This window comes from Canis lupus, chromosome 26 (genome assembly GCF_048164855.1).
Source record: "Canis lupus baileyi chromosome 26, mCanLup2.hap1, whole genome shotgun sequence".
Lineage (NCBI taxonomy): Eukaryota > Metazoa > Chordata > Mammalia > Carnivora > Canidae > Canis > Canis lupus.
In genome coordinates this window covers 7,636,356-7,654,474 of record NC_132863.1, presented here as the reverse complement: position 1 = coordinate 7,654,474, position 18,119 = coordinate 7,636,356, and the positions used below count along the sequence as shown (strand labels likewise).

The window sequence follows — 18,119 nt, the reverse complement described above, 5'->3', positions numbered from 1 at the left end:
TTATTTCAAAATAAAATTAAGTTTACCCTTTCTTGCTTATGCTTGTTTGATCAAGTTTCTGTTCCTCCTAAAAAAAATGAGTGTTTTAAATTCAGTTCCCTGTAATGTCAAATACCAAAGCATGCCACTAATTCCTGGTGCAGCCACATGCTCCTACCTACACCTAGAGTGTTCACACACTCTAGGAAAATGCTTCCAAGAAATAAGGAATTTGGAAGACCCTTTGAGGCTCGAATCTCAGAGACAAGAAGCCATCCAGGAATGGAAGAATCCAGAAGTCAAACGTTCCTTTTCTACACAGCAGTCCTGAGAACAAGCCTGGGGGACTCTGGCCTCGAAGGCCAGAGATCCCGGTTCAGCTGGGTAGCAGGGAGGGGGTGGCAGGTAAACACACTGCCTTTTATCAAAGCTTACTTTTCTCCCATGGATACAGGAAAGAGCTGGTGCCCACAGCCCCCAGACTGTAAAAGTATGCATATTCCACAAACAAATATCAAGGGGAAAAAAAAGAGATGACAGGGAACTGACAGGATAAAAGACATAGAAACCAACTATAATGTGTGGACCTTATTTGGATCCCAATCCAAGCAAACGCTGAAGAATGAATTGTGGGAAAGACTCCCTACTGGCTGATTCCATTTATAGGACAATCTGGCAAAGACAAAACCAGATGGACAGAAAACCATTCAGTGGTTGCCAGGGGTTGTGGGGTGAGGTGGGGAGAGGCTGACCACAGAGGGGCAACTCCAGGAAACTTCAGGGCAAGAGGACTTTCCTATATCTTGACTGTGGGTATGGGTACAGCACTGCATGCATTTGCCAAACAGATGTAACTGAAAGGGGTGTACTGAAAAGGGTGACATTTGCTGTATGCAGACAGCACCTCAGTTAATTAGGAGACAATCAAATCTGATCCCTAACTGGACATTTGGTGAAACTAAAGAATTATTGTTAATTATTAAAAGTGGACTCACATTCTATTAAAAAAAAGCCCTCATCTTTTGGAGACACCTGTTCAAACACTGCTGGATCAGATGATTTGGTGCCAGGAACTCCTTCAGAAACACCTGGGGGTGTGTAAGGGTGTAGGTGACATAAGAGGGACTCATGAGACTATTCTTTCACTTTTATGTATGTTTGAAGTGTTCCAAAATAGAGTAAAAACAAGCAAAGATTATGTGTAAAGCAAATCTGTACAGCCTTTGGGTATGGATTCCCCAGCCCAGGGCAGGAAATACGGTTTGTGAGGACAAGTTCTCACTTGGAGCAAGTCGTCGGCCTCGCCACAACCTCCTGGGGGAGGGGCCATTATTACTCCCAATTTAGAGATGAGGAAACAGACACAGAGGCAAAATGACTTGCCAATAAATACAGGATTCAGAGCCAGCTGTGCAGGTCCTGAAACCATGCGTCCTCCCATGTCAGCCTCCTCTCACCTGCAGGAGAGCAGTATACACACGCACACACGCGCATACACACACACACTCCAGGTCCTCGGAAAAACCCCCATTCCCACATATCAGCAGGTAAACAGGACCAGTGTGTTCTCACTGGAGACCTATAGGGGGATTCAGGGTGATCCACACACAGACCTCTCCTTCCCTGAACACAACCACTTGGCAAACTTTTCAACGGTAATTAGGACAGCAAGCATTGGCACAAACTGGGAAATTAGACACGAGAAACTTTCGACCTCACAGGGCAAGTATGATTTTTTTTACAACTCATGAGCTGGCGTTTGCTGGTGGGAGTGGTCCGGTGGTTGGTTGGTGGCTGTCCCCCAGTGGAAGCCGTGGGAGGAACGCCTGGCCTGGGAGGAGGCTCCAGGGGCAACCGAAAGGTGGCTTCTGATCTCTGACAGGCACCAGTGCCCCTCAGGATTCTGCCTCCATCAACCAAGAGTCCACGGTGTCCAGCAAAGTGCTGACTGGGTTTGTAAAACTGGACTTACGCCTACGTCGCTGTGATTTTCACAGCTCAATAATTTAAACCATTCATCAGGAGGAGGGTTGTTTAAAAAAATAAGAGCCCCACTTTCACCAGCTCATTGTGGTTTTTGATTTATATTTCCCTGATGATCAGTGATGCTGAGCAACTGTTCATCTGTTGGTCACCTGTATGTCTTCTTTGGAAAAATGTCTATTCAGGTTCTCTGTCCATGTTTAGTTGGATTAGTTATTTTCTGGTGTTGAGTTGTGTCAGTTCTTTATATACTTTGGATATTAACCCATTATCAGATATGTCATTTGCAACTCTCTTCTACCATTCAGTAGGTGGATGGATAAAGATGAGTGGAATATTACTCAGCCATAAAAAAAGACTAAAATCTTGCCATTTTCAGCAACAGGGATGGAGCCAGAGGGTATAATGTTAAGTGAAATAAGCCAGTCAGAGAAAGACAAGTGCCATATGATTTCACTCATATGTGGAATTTAAGAAACAAAACAAATGAACAAACAAAACAAAACAAAACAAAAAAAACAGACAAGCACAGAAAACAGACTCTTACCGACAGAGAACAAGCTGGTGGTTATCAGAGGGGAGGTGGTGGGGGATGGCTAAAACAGATAAAGGGGATTAAGACCACACTTGATGAGCACTGATGCACTGAACCATTGCATCGTTACACTGTACTCATGAAATTAACATATACTGCATATTAATTATGCTTCAATTTTAAAAAAAGAAAACAAGTTTTTAAAAAAGGAAATGGGGGCGGCCCCGGTAGCGCAGCGGTTTGGCGCTGCCTGCAGTCTGGGGTGTGGTCCTGGGGTCCCGGGATCGAGTCCCGCGTCGGGCTCCCTGCATGGAGCCTGCTTCTCCCTCTGCCTGTTGCCTGTGTCTCTGCCTCTCTCTCTCTCTCTCTCTCTCTCTCTCTCTCTCTCTATATATATATATATATATATATATATATATATATATATATATATATATATATCTGTGTCTCTAATGAATAAATAAATAAATCTTAAAAAAATAAAAATAAAAAAGGAAATGGAAGAAATCAAGTGTCCTCCACTGATTACACGCTCTTACCAAAATCGACCACTAGATGGTGCTAGGCAACTTCAGTGAGAAATTCCCGGGGAGGTTCACGCCTTCCAAAACAGGACCTTTTCCCTTTGCTGTCACAGAAGCGCTCAGCGCAATTTCGGAGGCCAGAAGTGCCTGTCCCTCCACTTCCACCTCTAAGAAGTGCCATCCCAGGGGTCTCATGCAGGGGCTATATTCGGCTTCAAAGCAGGGGCTGCCAGCTCTAAGGAGGAGGCTGTTCCTTCCATCCTGTGGACCCGTGTTCTCAAACTTGAGCCTGCAAAATCACCTGGAGGAGGCCTTGTTAAAACAGATGTCTGGGCCCCACCACAAAGTTCCTGACTCAGGAGGTCTGGCATGGGCCTGTGAATCTGCATTTCTGACAAGCTCCCAGGTGATGCAGATGCTAGTTTAGGGACCTCACCCTGAGGGCCATGCTATGGAGGGTTTTGGAAGCATCAGACACTGACCAGAGACAGAGCCAGATGCTGGGGTGCTGCCAGCTGGGAGCCCTCGGCTACAAGTAATTTGCCCTCTCCCAGCCCTGTCCCTTGTCCCTAGTCATTGCATTGGCCCTGCTGAGGGGCTAAGCCACCAAATCTCCCTTGGAGCCCTCAGCCTAGCTATTTCTTGGGAAGCCTCCATAACCTTTCAAGATCAGCAAAAAGCCAGCCATGAGCAACTCCCGAATAGGCTGTGGAAGGCCCAAGCCAGGGACTCCGGTGGACTGATGTAGAACATTCTGACCCAACCTGGAGCCCACCCCTATACCAGTGTTCTCAACATCTGGTTCCTCGACCAGAAACACCATCACCTGGAAATTCAGAAATCCAAATTCCTAGGTCACACCCCAGCATGACTGAGTCAGAATCTCCTGGGTGGGCCCAGCCATATCTGTGTTTTAATAAGAGCTGATAAGGCAGGCTTTCGGTCCCCATGACCTTTGCCCCTTAGCTTTCTGCCCATGAATATGTTCTGTTACACGGCAAAAGGGACTTTGCAGATGTGATGAAGGTTCTTAATCAGACGTCCTTAAAAGATAGGGAGATTATTATAGATTATTCCCGATCATATGAGCCCTTAGGAGCAGAAGTCAGAGAGATGAGGTGTCCGAGAGAGTCCATGCACTGTTGCTGGATTTGAAGGTAGAAGGGGCCATATGCCTGGGGGATGTGGGCAGCCTTGAGAACAACTCCTGGCCGTCAGCCAGCAAAGACATGGGGTCCTCGATCCTACCTGCACACAGAATTGAATCCTGCCAATGACCTGAATGAGACTGGAAGATTCTCTGCTGAGAGACTCCAGATAAGAAGGCCAGCCAACTTATATCAGCCTTGTGAGACCCAGAGCAGATAAACCAACCAAGCCTGCCCAGACTTCTAACCCATGGAAGTGGAGGATAAAGGACTGCTCTTTCAAGCCCTTGCATGTGTAGTAATTCATGAGAGCAGCAAGAGAAAACTAATACAACCTGTGTTTCACTAGACTCACCCCTAGATTTATTTAATAAAAGTACATGGTACTATATAGAAAATGGTAATATTTTGATAACTATTTCAATGTAATTGGTTTCCTTGTAATGATACATATTTTTATTATATGCCCTTAACATCTTTCTGAGAACTGTTCCCCAGGCTTCACCAGATTGCCGGGCAGGTGGGTGCATCAGAAGTAAAGATCCCTGATTTAGAGAGACAACAACATCAGAGCAAGACCAGTAAATCTTCCTGTAGTGACTATGGGTGGGGACAGGCAGCCAAGCAGACAGGCTTATTTCATATTCTCAGAAACTAGATTAATCCATTAAGAAAGGTCTTACTTTTACATTCAACAAATGCATAGACATAGAGACAGAACTTTTTTTGTCCTGGAACTTGAATTTACCATGTCAGGCTGGGTTCTTTCATCTTCTCATTACCTAGGGCAGGGTTTTCAACTTTGTCACCACAGCCACAGGAGGAGCCACATTTTACATCACAGACCATATACATCACACAACTATGCGTGTGTGTATGTGTGTGTTTGAATATATATCTAAATATGCAAACATATATATTTAAAACACAGGTTTCACAAAACAAATCCCACCATTAGTAGCCATGCACTCTATTATTCCTTATTCTAGCTTAGTCTGGTGTTGTCAATTTCTTCTTTTTTAATGCCACTCACTTGTGCTGAATTGACTTTACACTCAGTGATAAATTGTAAACAGTGGTTTGGAAAACACTGGTCTCCAATCTCTCATTCATACACACGTACTTAATACACACACATGCACATACACACAGATACACAAACATATACATATTCAAATACACATACATATATGTACATAACACACACATATACACCCATATACACACAAACACCTATACACACACAGACGTACACACACACACACACCACACACTCACACTCGTTCCATTCTTCCAAGGCCTCAGAGGAACCACAAAAGACTAAGTCATCAAAATGGTGCATCAGGTCCCTGAGCCATGGTTTTCATGAGAAGGGTGAGTTTAAGGACAGTCTCAATTTTTCAAGCTGTGATCTTTACCTTGGGAGATAATCACCAGATCCCAGTTTGTGTTCAGTGGCCCCTGGGAGCAGGTAGTGACAGGTTTGTGCAGTGTGCAGTGGGACAGAAATGAAGATTCTGGAACCTCGTGGTTCCCAAATGAGATCCTGGGCAGATCTAGAAACACTGAACAGCTACAAAAGCACCAGATCCACTGTGGCTTCAACTTTTGATTTTACAGGCATTGGAGGCATAGGGGCAGAGTAACATGTAAATGTTCCAGGTTTCCTAAATAGTCCAATTTTTCAAACTTTCTGTTCTCTTGTCCTTCACGTGTACTTGTCAAACCAAATGTCAATTTATTTTTAGATTTAGGAAACACAGATGCACAGTACTTTAGCCCAATGGGCCCCATCAGAATGGTATAGTAACAAGAGACAAAAAAGTAGACAGAATCAGGGGGACGAGCCACAAAGTTCATTAACTGAGAATGGAGGCCACAGAAAGAAGAGTGAGTTTTTCTGGTGACTTTAGTTTTCAAATGAAACTTCACCAAAAAAAAAAGGGGGAGAGGGAGTGGCAGTGGGAGCTTCACGCTAACAAATTCTGAGCAGAGGCAAACATTGACACAACCACCCTTTCCCAAGCCTGTTATCAAATTCCAAAGGAGAGATTTTTAGGTCATGAAAAGAGAAACAGGAAGCATAGATTTGACCAAGTGGAAGATAAAAATTCCAATATGTATGCATCTCTTCTTATTTTTAAGAGCAGGGTTAAACTGGGCATATCGATGGTGCGGAAGTCAGGAGAGCCTTGGAGAGGAGCAGCAGGAGGCGAACCTCTGAGGCTCCTGGAATTAGCAGACCCATTATCCCCACTTACCCAGGACTCTGCTGGTCTGGGCATGAAAGTCCTCTGTCCTGGGAAACCCTCAAAGCAGGACAGCTGGTCACACTACTTAGAAAGGCCAATTTCTGGCTCTGAGCACTGGACACATGGGTGTGTTGAGTGTGTGAGAACACCCCCCCCCCATTGGATACTTGTACACTTTTCTGCATGCACAGGACACCTGAATAAAACGTGCTGTAAAACCCAATTCACATGTGTGGTGTGAACACCCAGTGGCGAGCAGTGGACAGGAGGGTGCAGAGTCGTACCTGGGCCTGCAGCTCCGTTCTCTGTGCCTGCAGGAGGGACACCACCTCCCGGCCCTCCTCCAGCTGACTCTGCAGGGCAGCAGCTTCCCGTTCTGTAAGGAGCTTTTCCTGCATGAAAAGGCCAGATATAGCACTCACATGTGCCTGATATGTGAGGAAATCCAAAGGCAAAGGGTACAAAGAAGCTTCTTCCTGCTTATGTCCCTTTGCCCAGATTCATAGGCTGAAGTCCTGCCCCTCAATAGGATGATAGTAGGAGTTGGGGTCTTCAGGAGGGGACTGAGTCTAGATGAGGTCATGAGGATGGAGCACTCATAGTTGGGGTGGTGTCTTCATGGGAAGAGAAGGAGACACCCAAGTGCTTACTCTCTCTCTCTCTCTCTCTCTCTGTCTCCAAGATGCACCAAGGAAAATCCATGTGAGGACACAGCAAGAAGGCAGCTGTCTACAAATCAGGAAGCAGGCCCTCACAAGAACTGAATCTGCCAGCACCCTGATCTTTGACCTCCAGCCTTCCAGAATGGTGAGAAATAAAATAAACCATCTGTGCTGTTAGTTACAGCAGCCCAAGCTGACTAAGACAGGTCCATGGTGGCCACCCTTTATTAGCACCTTTTCACTTTGGCTTCAGAGTCTGAACCATAAATGCTATGAGTGTAAAATCACAGGAGAGCTATATTTTAGACCTGGCTGTGCCGTAACCTGGCTAAGAGACTCTGCACAAGGCACGTCTTTTCCTTCTATGAAAAGGAAAGTTGGGAATGCAGACTCTTGCTGGGCTCTGCTGTCTGTCCATGCAGATGGCATGGTCAGTCTGAGCCCTGGCCTTTCAACTGGGCTGAGATGTCACTGTTGCACCAGGCAGGAGCTGTCAGGCTCCAAGGGACTAAAGGGAAGTAGGGGCCCTGTCCTATCAACATTCCACAGGGCAACATGGGAGAAGACCTGCCTCAATCTCTCCACACAACCAAGTGGCCGCCATTCTCCACCCAGCCCCTCCACTGCCTGTTCAAAAACATCCAAATCAGGGGCACCTGTGGGGCTCAGTGGTTGAGCATCTGCCTTTGGCTCAGGGTGTGATCCCAGGGTCCTGGGATCGAGTCCCACATCAAACTCCCCACAGGGAGCCTGCGTCTCCCTCTGCCTATGTCTCTGCCTCTCTTTCTCTGTCTCTTATGAATAAATAAATAAAATCTTTTTTAAAAAAACAAAACAAAACATCCAAATCACTTGTAAAAATCCTGACTGCTCAAGAGGAGTGCCGTCTGACACAAAGCACAGCATGCTGCCCCACCGCCAGGCAAAAATCAAAAACCAAGCATGAGCCCAGTGCTCCCCTGTCCAAAGCCACACCTGTACAGCAGCCACTGCTTTCCATCACTTTGCATAGTGGCTGGAACAACAGCAGAAGCAGAGAAAGCTACAGCAAGACAAATGTGCAGAAAGGGAGGAAGCGTGATCCAGGTCCCCGAGTACTAGCACGTGGAAGGTGTGCATACATGCCACACTTTGCAAATTCTAGCTCTGCAGCCTCAGGAGAGAGGCAGACCCGGTGCACATACATTGCCCCACCCCCCTGCCAGGGCCCTGCCTGCTTGCCTGGCCCTGTCTCTCCTCACTGCCCAGCTCCTATTCATCTTACACCCCTCCTCATGCCCGCCCCCAGAGTCCACAGTAGACCCTGGGATTTTCATTGAAGAGGAAGGAAGACAGCCTAGCCACTGTCAGCTGGTAGCAGCACTAATCACCAGGTCGTGATGCTCCCTACTTATAAATGAGCACCCCCACCCCTGCACCCAACATCTGAATATGTCACACTGGGACCATGGGGGAATGAGCCAGAAATAAGACTGCCCTGTGTCTGAGCACCCACAAAAATGACCAAATGGGACATTTGGTCCTCCTCACCAACACAAGTGATGCTCCTTAATCACCAAGTACCAATTATGTGGATGCTCAGTCATAGGACCAGCCCTCTCCTGAGGGCACCCAATTAAGAGCAGGTCCCTCCCCCACATCACCTAACAGGCCTCCATCCTCTCATACATCCCTCCTCCACTGAGGCACCCTGCAAGTCTCCACAGTGTACAAGCTCCCTTGCTGCAGTGAAAAATACACTGAGTTTATGTGACCATAGATGTTCCCCAGTGGCTAGAGGGCACCAGCTTTATGCTTTACTGACTTGTTAAGGGGTGACCTGTGTTCCTAAGCAACAATGCTAATTATAACCTCATTGTGCAAAGGTGACTTACACATTTTCCAGGTAACAAGAGTCAATGAAACAAAGCTGAAAGGGACCGTCTAGTTCATATATAAAATTTTTAAGTGACAATAAGTAAAGAATGTGATGCTTCCTGGATCTGTGCCTCTCCTGGGGGCGGTGGGGAGGTCCTACTAAAAAGACAGGTTCTGTGGATCTGTGCTCAGGCTGGAGATTCTGCATTTCTAACTGGCTCCTAAATGAAGCTAAGATCTGACAATCTCTGATGCTCTCAGACCAAGTCCAGACAGTCCGCATATTCTTACAACTCAGAAGAATTTTGTTATGAAGAAACAGATGATATGATTTTAAAAGTGTGCTTTGGTGTAAAACCCTTTTGAATCAAGGGAAAAATGAGTATGCACAATAAAAATAAGATATCTGGAAAGAAATCTCTGACAAAGAAAATTAAGGCATCAGGAAAAGGTCTTTTAGGTCTTTGCAGATCCTTGGTTATACCAATTATGGAGGGCGGGCACCTGAAATGGTGATTGGCGGGCAATCCGGATGAGAATATCCCCAAGAAAAAAAAAAAAAAAGAATAGCCCCAAGAACAAGCAACCTTCCTACCTCGGGGATGTTACTTGACAGAGTTTTAAAGTGTCTTCTAGAGGTGCCTGGGTGGTGCAGTCAGTTAAGCGACCAAATCTTGGTTTCAGATCAGGTCATGATCTCAGGGTAGTGAGATCAAGTCCCGCATTGGGCTCCATGCTAGGGGTGGAGCCTGCTTAAGATTCTCTCCCTCTGCTCCACCCCCGACTCCTCCACATGTGTGCTCTCTATATATAAATAAATAAATCTTTAAAAAAAAAATAGAGTGTCTTCTAAAAGCAAATGTTGGGGTTTCTTCAGCTTTGATATAAAAAAGTTAAAAAAAAAAAAAAAAAGACCCAAGCAGCCAGCAGCCCTGGCCCACAGGCTCTGCAGCTTGTCTGCATCCTGCTTGGGAGCTTCTAAATGAGGGAATCAGGACTCTACCTGCCAGGCAATTAATTGACTTGGGGTGTGGTCTAGGCAGACGTGCAGACAAATCCAAGTGTCACTGGGGTTAAACACCACTGTCCTAAGTCATCCTTAAAAAATATCCAGAATCTCACCAGTTGACCAGTCCACCAAACCTGTACCAGCCTACCACAACCTCTGCAGAAGGGGCGCTGGGACATTTTTGTTTTAATCTGCATTACTGTCAGCTTATTTTTACAAGTCTCATGTTAAGCATCACAAAATCCACTAAACCACATTAGGAAAAAACTATACCAGCAGCTAGAGAGCTCAAAAAAGAAGGAACGTGGAACATTATATCAGAAATAAGGTTTTTACAACCAAATTCACATTTTTAAAAACTGGCTTCTGTAATCTCTATTTTTTCCTAGTAGTTTTCATCCCACAAACTCACACAATCATTAACAGAGACCATCCTTGAAAACACGATCATGAATTCTCAGGGCCCCTCTGTATTCAAAATTTATGGTCAAGTTGATAAGGAGATTAAGAAAACAGACTATTTTTAAAAATGGGCAAGAGATTTGATCAGATACTGCAACAAAGAAGCTACATGAATGGCAGATAAGCCCACAAAAAGATGCTCAGCATCCTTAGCCCTTAGGGAATGCAGTTAAAAGCTCGGTGAGGTATCCAACATACCTATTAGAAGAGCAAAAAGCAAAAACAAACTAAAAACCTGACATACCCAGTGCTGGCAAGCATGCAAAGCAACTGAAACTCTCATACATTCATCGCCGATGGGCCGCAACAATGCAAACCACTTTGGGAAACAGTCTGGCAGTTTCTTATGAAGTACACAGGGAAGGACAGCCCAGAATTCTCAGGGGCAAATGCCTAAGACGATGGTCAAGGACGCAGTTTCTGTCCTCAGCTGCTTAAATACCAGTGTTCCCAGTCTGAGTAAAAGAACAGAAAGGTAAACTTCCAACGTGAATGCAGAGTGAGCGTGGTGCCAGTGAACCCACTGCAGCTCAGCGCCCGGTCTGACCTGATGCCTTGTGTGGGCCTCTGTTAGCAAGGCCCTTGGCAGAGTAAGAGTCATCCCCAAATATGCTTTCCCTGCAGCCTGGGCTCCAACTCTTACCTCTCTCATCCCACTTGTGATGGCAGATGCTTGAGGGGTGGTCTGGACAATCTGCTGCAGGATGGTGACATACGTCTGAATTTCCAGGAGATTCTGTTGGGGGAAGGAAAACATTCTCATTAAAACTTGAGCTGCTTGAGATTTTGCCTCTAGGACCAGATGATACCAGGGATGAATGTTTTCACATGTTCACCATCACAGACAAGACAGGCAGTGACCTGAGCAGTGGACACTTTCACCTTCACGAGAACAAGGGGGCAGTTGAAGAAACTGAGGCTTGGTTTATCTTGCCGTTTCCTTTCAGTGACATGGACACTTTGCTGCTGGTCTTCCTAGAGCCCACGATGGCAGAGCTATGAGAGAAAAGCAGGGACAGGGCACCAAGAGACCCTGCAGGGTACAAAGGACCCTTTCTGTCCCCAGAACAGGGCAGTGCTTCAAAGGATGGCCAGTCAACCCCAGAGTAACTCACTTACTAGCTGGATGTGGCCTCGAATAAGTGATTTAAAGTCCTAAAATGCAGATTTTTTTTTTCCGTAGAAGAGGACTAACAATCTGGAGAGGGTATCTGACTCCCTTTCCCAGCAGAACACCTGCCCAGCTCTGTGTGTGAAAGCCAATGGCAGAGCACAGAGAACGGCCCTCAGCCAGACAATGGCCAATCCCCCCAATGCCACCTCACCCTGACCCAAACCAATGACCCTTTGGCACAGGAGTACAGAAGGCCAGCCTGTGGCCTCAATTAGGTCCAACCTTATAGAGCATTCCATCCTCCAGCACCCCCCACGGATCAGGGAAAAAGGCCAGACTCCAGCTAAGCCCACACCCTTGCTCAGCTCCCACCCCTGTACCCTGTTTGCCCTCCTTTCCTCCTGAGAGTGCACCACTAATACAGCAGTCACGCAAGAATCACACCCTGGGCTCTGCTCATAGGGAGCCTGCTCTAGGACACTATCTCATGCTGGTGTTGAGACCAGTGAGATAATGCACAGAAGCTTTGCTGTACGAACTCTCACTATTATCGTGGTTCTAAATGGCCTCGAAGAATGCTTTCAGCATAAAGATGGCCCCAGGCACCATTCCTGCAAAATACAGTGTGGGCAAGGCAGCGGATGGGGAGGAGGAAACAGGCCAAGCCCGGAGAAAAGGCAGAGAAATGCTACAGGAAGGGGGGCCCCTTCAGTGTGAGCAACGGGGCCTCCCGTTGTGCACAGGCAGGTCCACACTGAGGCAGGAATAGAGTATAATGCTACTGAGCACACACCAAGCTCCAGGCTGTACCAGGTGTCTCACCTATACTCACATGCTGCCTCAGTTTCCCCAGAAGCAGATGGTTAGAGATGAAATGCTGTGACCCTGTCACACATGGAAGCCCTAGCCCCAGGGGGTTGGGGTGTGGAGGTGGGGGCCTTTGGGAAGTAAGGAGATTTAGATGCAGTCTGAGGGTGGGGCCCCAGGATGGGATTAGTACCCTCAGAAGAAATGACACCAAAGAGGTGGCATAAGGAATGCCCAGGTGAACACACAGTGAGGAGGCAGATGTCTGCAAGCCAGGAAGAGGGCCCTCACCGGACCTTGACCATGCCAGCACCCCAATCTCAGTGTTACAGCCTCCAGAACCGTAGGAAACAAATGTCCGTTGCATATAAGCCACCCAGTTGGTGGTACTTTGTTTAAAGCAGCCTAAGCGAGCTAAGATACAGGCCCTAAGAGAAGGGTCTGAGTGCAAATAGTTTATTTGGGTGACGATGTCAGTAAACATTATTGGAGGAAGTGAGACAGGAAAGGAAGGGCCAATAAGGAGTGTGTTACAGGTAAGTTACCACTGTGACCATCTGGTGCTCAGGCCCTGTGGGGATCCCCGGGAGCCACACAGGACAGCAGGAGAGAGGGAGCTGGGGCATGAATCCACCAACATGCATCAATCACTGGCTTAGGCTGCTCCCCAACACTTCCCCACTGCCTGGACAGCATCCAGAGGTTCAGCTGCAGATACTGGCAGCTGGAGGGAGCCCACAGGCCACCAGAGAGGTCAGCCCCCAGGACCACGGCCAGGCTCACAGGTCCTCTACAGTTACCCCTGTGCAGGAGAGTCTGCCATTTGCATTTTGAAGATGCAGCTCAGAGTGGGAAGGCTACCTGCCCTGGCTACAACAGCTCCAGGATTTGATTTTTCCAGTACACCACGGCCCCCCAGAGTCAGGCCTGTGAGAAGCTAGTGGGGGTGGGAGGCAGAGCAGAGCACTACATGACAGGAAGTTCCTGAGTGCCAGCTAACTGGTTAGAGGCAGAGCTAATATAGATATATTGCATTTTCTGCATTTCTGCATTTTCTGAGCCAAAACAACTGACAGGTCCTAGCTTACTCAAGATGATCTATGTAAAATTGTTTTGTAGATTGTAACGTACTCAACAGACATTAGTTCCCAAGCCCTGCCCCCAACACACATGCAATTAATTACCTCCTCTTCTGTACACATCTGACTCACTGAGTGCCCTCTAGCAACCAACCCCTCACCCACTTGGTTCAGGGGCAATACACACAGAAGGAACCCAGTAGAGCAGGCTCCTGTGTCAGCTACAAGTACCCTGGCCTTGCCTGGCCAAACCCAAACTGGATTATCTGGGGGAAGGACTTCAGAAGGTTCCTGGTTACCTTTTTGTACCTGTCCTTTGCTGCACTGATATCATCCTGTAGAAACTGGGCTTCGATCTGAAGGCGCAGGTTATGCAGTAAGGCTTCATCAGCTTCCTGCAACAAGAAAATGAGTCACACAACCAAGTCAAAGGGGCCACACAGTGGAGGTATGGGCACAAGGGTGTGAAACCAGCCAGGAGTATGGGCACATGGACCTGCTGGGGGTCTTACTAAAAGGTAGATTCTTGTTCAGTAGGTCCGGGAGAGTGTCTGAGATTCCACATCTCTAGTAAGGCACTGGACCTGGTCTAGAACAGTTCTCAACAGAGACTGATTTTGCCCCCAAGGGGACATTTGGTAATATCTGGAGACATTTCAAATTGTTACCACTTGGGTGGTGGGGTGTGACGGCTGGCATCTAGTGAGCAGAGGCCATGGATGCTGCTAAATATCCTACAGTACACAGGACACAACAAAGAATGCTCCAGTCCAAAATGTCAGTAATGCCAGGGTTGCAAAACCTTGATCTAGAAATATCAGGGAGAAAATCAGGGTATAGTTACATACCAACAGCCTTAAAATTTAAGTAATATCTATATCTGTTCTGTATCTCATCATCAGGAAGTTGAGTTTCTAAGATCAGGAAAGAGTCTTCTGTAAATACTGAAACTTTCGTTTTAATAGTTTTCTCCCAAGGACTGCTGACACTTATCCTGATGCAAAATGCATTTTTTTAAATGACTGCTGTGGTGAACAGTGTTTATTCCTTTAAAGTTGGAAATGACACTTAGGACACAAGGCTGAATGTTCTCGTCCAACATTCTGATAGTTCCCTGACTTTCATCTCATTGCTCTTGTTTAGGTGAACCAAAAAGGCTAAAATCCTACGCTCTTAATAAGATAGTGCAGTGATGGCTGGAACCGCCTGAATACTACAGCGGTCCAGTGTGACATTACCAGCGAGCATTATTTGGGTTCCTTGGGATTGTCACTCTCTGGAGATACCTCTGTCACACACAACTGCCAGTACTTGAGCCCTTGCCAAGTGAATTTTTTACTGACTTGTTAAAAAGTATGATGAATGGGAGCCATGGGCTTTCATCAATAAAGGTGGATATGTGGTTGGTTAATGTATTTAAGACATTCTCCATCCTTGAGAATGAGGATGGAGAGTTAAAACAGTCAGGCATGAGGACTGGCCAAGGTATTTTGAGACATCCCTGCTTACACTACTAGGATTTAGATTCCAGGGAGGCCTTCTGCTTGCATTCCTCAGAAAGGCACTTGATTCCTTAATCATTCCTATAAAAGATGACTGATGTGGGAAGATTTTGATTGTCAGATGCTGATTATAAGGATATCAGAATTCCAACTCCAATGGACCACCTGCCTTGAATGAGCTTTTCATGCAAAGTGCTGCCTCAGCACCTACCACATCAGAGAGCTGGGATTATGAGACTAGAAAACAGGCTGTATGAACTTTGGGGCCTGCATCAGAAGAAATGCTTAATTAAGAAATACATGCCTGTCTGAACTTAGTCTGGACCTTGAGCAAAACTGTAGAGGGACAGCTAATCCCCACCCAACTCAAATTTGAGGCTATTTTATCTACCAAAAAGAACTTTGAATTTATCTTTTAAGATTTTATTTATTTATTTATTTATTTATTTATTTATTTGAGAGAGAGAGAGAGAGAGAGAGAATGCAAGGAGGAGGAGCAGAGGGAGAGGGACAAGCAGACTCTGTGCTGAGCATGGAGCCTGATTCAGGGCTCAATCCCACCACCCTGAGCCATCATGACCTGAGCCAAAATCTAGAGTTGGCCACTATCTGACTGAGTCACCCAGGTACCCCGAAGTTGATCCTAAAAGAACTTTGAAGTTCTACAAAATCAACTAGGTCAATTGGCAACTGCCAGGAATTATCTTAAAGCATCCCTTTTTGCATAGGCTTATGCAAATAAAAATGAAATAAGCTATCTTAATACAGCACTATCCAAGTCTCAAGCATATTTTTAAATTTTCTGGTAGCTCATTAAATAAAATGAAAAGAAACAGGTGAAAATAATTTTAAAAATACATTTTACTGTACCCAATATACCTAAAATATTATCCTTTCACCATGGAATCAATATTTTTAAAGTTATTAATGAGATATTTTACTTTCTTTTTTTTTCAGGCAAGGTCTTTGAAACCTGGTGTGATTTTACACTTAAAACACATCATGATTTGAACTTCCTGTGCTTCCATCGCTCCCCAGAGCTTATAGCTGATGGCTCCCAAGTGGGACAATGCAATTCTACAGGATTAATTTGGGGCACAAAGGAGCATACCGTTCTTCCTCAGTGTCTCCTCCAGGTTTCTGTCCCAAGGGGAACATCCCCAGTTTCTCTCATTTCTGGTTACGAAATCCTTCCCTCTAAATATTCTGAATCCCTTTACAGGTACCAGGGAGGCTAACACTAAGCCACTAAGAAGGGAACCCTTAGACAGAAGGAGAGAAGTACCCCAACCTGGAGCTGGTTCCCTGCCCACTGCCTCTAGACTCTTCTCTGCTTTCCCCAACCTGAAACTGGGCCTCTGCTACCCACTGGGAGATGCAAGAGCATAGTGGAAAATTGCACCCTTTGAAAGACCCACATAGGGTCTGAAGTCTTTTTTTTTAATTCGAAGTAAGAGAACGAACCAAATTACAAAACAGGCATACATGGCTCCAGGAACTGGGCTCTGAAGTGTCAGAACTAAATTAATGTGAAAACTAACTATAGGTGTTCAGTTTCTGGGCTCATTCTCTTGATTAATGAATGACTCAGTCACTGACTTTCGATGAGCTCTGCCCTCAGGATTTAATGATGGGTCCTCAAATCCTGGGTCGCAGGGATAGTAATGCAGAGTCCAGTGAATCCTCAACAACATTGTTTCTTCTTTCAGAAGATGCAGGCTGCCCACCCCTGGAAGCTCCATGGATGCACCTGTATGATCAAGGTGTTAATTACCCCATGAATGAAGTGCGCATGTCCCCCAGAATTCCTGGTGACTGGCTCTCTGCATTACCCAGAACTGTCACATCAGCCTGGTGAAGCCCCTTCATGAGAGAAACGGTAATGCAATGGTAATGCAAAGAAAGCCCAGGTGTCGGGCACCTTGGTGGCTCAGTGGTTGAGCATCTGGCTTCAGCTCAGGTCGTGATCGCTGGGTCCTGGGATCAAGTCCCACATTAGGCTCCCCATGGGGAGCCTGCTTCTGTCTCTGCCTCTCTCTCTGCATCTCTCATGAATAAATAAATAAAATCTTTAAAAAAAAAAAAAAAAAAAGGCAAGGAAGCCCGAGTGTCTTTCCAGCAAGGGGAAAGAGCTGAGGAAGCAGAAAGAGCTGGGATAATTTATAGATTCCAAAGGAATGGCAGCCATGTCTCAATAAGAATTGAAAACAGGGCAGGCCCAGGACTTGAGCGGCAGTAGGTAATGGCTGCAAATGAATTAGTTACTGGGTCTCCTGAGTCACATTTCTGGGAGAGACTTCTGGCTGTGATGGCCAACATGGGTCACATGACCATCCTCTTGACTGATGGTCCTACCAGGACCCCAGTGATGGGAGGGACAATCAAAGTGTGCAGGGATGCAGCTCCACTCCCTTCAGGGACACTGGATTGTTGTGGAGGTGATCCTCTACCCTGGGGACAGGGATACCCCTTGGAGGCGCATGGCTCAATATGGGGCATAATTGGTTGAAGACCTTGAGCTGGTCGTTCTAGATATCCTTCTACCCCCCCCAACCCCCACCCTTATCCCCACCCTCCCACCACACCCCTCTTAAGACTGCTGAGGATGAAGCAAGGCAGAGAATTCTCAAACATCTTCATTTTAACCAAAAATTTGTCCATGACTGACCCACAATCCCCAGAGCCGAGGAATTGGAAATAGTTTCGAATTGGAAATAGTTTCAAGGACCCTTTGTGTCATTACTTATAAAGAGATCAAACACTCACAGTGTTAGAAACAGAAGGAACCCTAGAGGTCATTGGTCCTCAAATGTTTTTTGAATCACATGTGTCATCTTTCAAACAAAATATCCCAGGATGCCAATGTATAGAGGCAAAGCAGAGGCATGCTTCTGGAAGGACATGATCACAGTACAGTAGGGGGGCAGGCTCCCCCACCCCCAGCAGCCCTCTATCCTCAGAGGTCCCTCTGCAGCTCCAAGGACCTGCAGGCTCTGTCAAACATAGCTCAGAATCTAGGGTCTCTGCTTACAGATGGATAGGCTGGGGCCAGACTGACCAGTGGGTCATGCAGCTAGTTAATGGAAAATAATGGGAAACAACAGGACTGGAATCTATCTTGGGCTTCTCTCTACTAGTCAAGATTGAGTGCTGAACTCCCTTTCTTCTTCAATCTTCCTGTGAGGATCACACCCAAACAACCACTC

At 46.3% G+C, this 18,119-nt stretch overlaps 1 protein-coding gene across 17 annotated transcripts in view; it reads right to left on the bottom strand.

Annotated features, from left to right (window-relative positions):
* The window catches only part of BFSP1 (beaded filament structural protein 1), a 67,351-nt gene that overhangs the window by 7,620 nt on the left and 41,612 nt on the right, over positions 1-18,119 (bottom strand). For 16 of the 17 annotated variants that reach the window (XM_072799981.1, XM_072799968.1, XM_072799967.1 and 13 more), the window contains 3 exons: positions 13,711-13,806; positions 11,055-11,147; positions 6,706-6,813 (listed from right to left, as the gene is read on the bottom strand). In XM_072799981.1, the coding sequence (XP_072656082.1) occupies positions 6,706-6,813; positions 11,055-11,147; positions 13,711-13,806 (297 nt within the window). The remainder of the gene's footprint in view (positions 1-6,705; positions 6,814-11,054; positions 11,148-13,710; positions 13,807-18,119) is intronic. The other variant, XM_072799966.1, reaches the window with a different exon arrangement.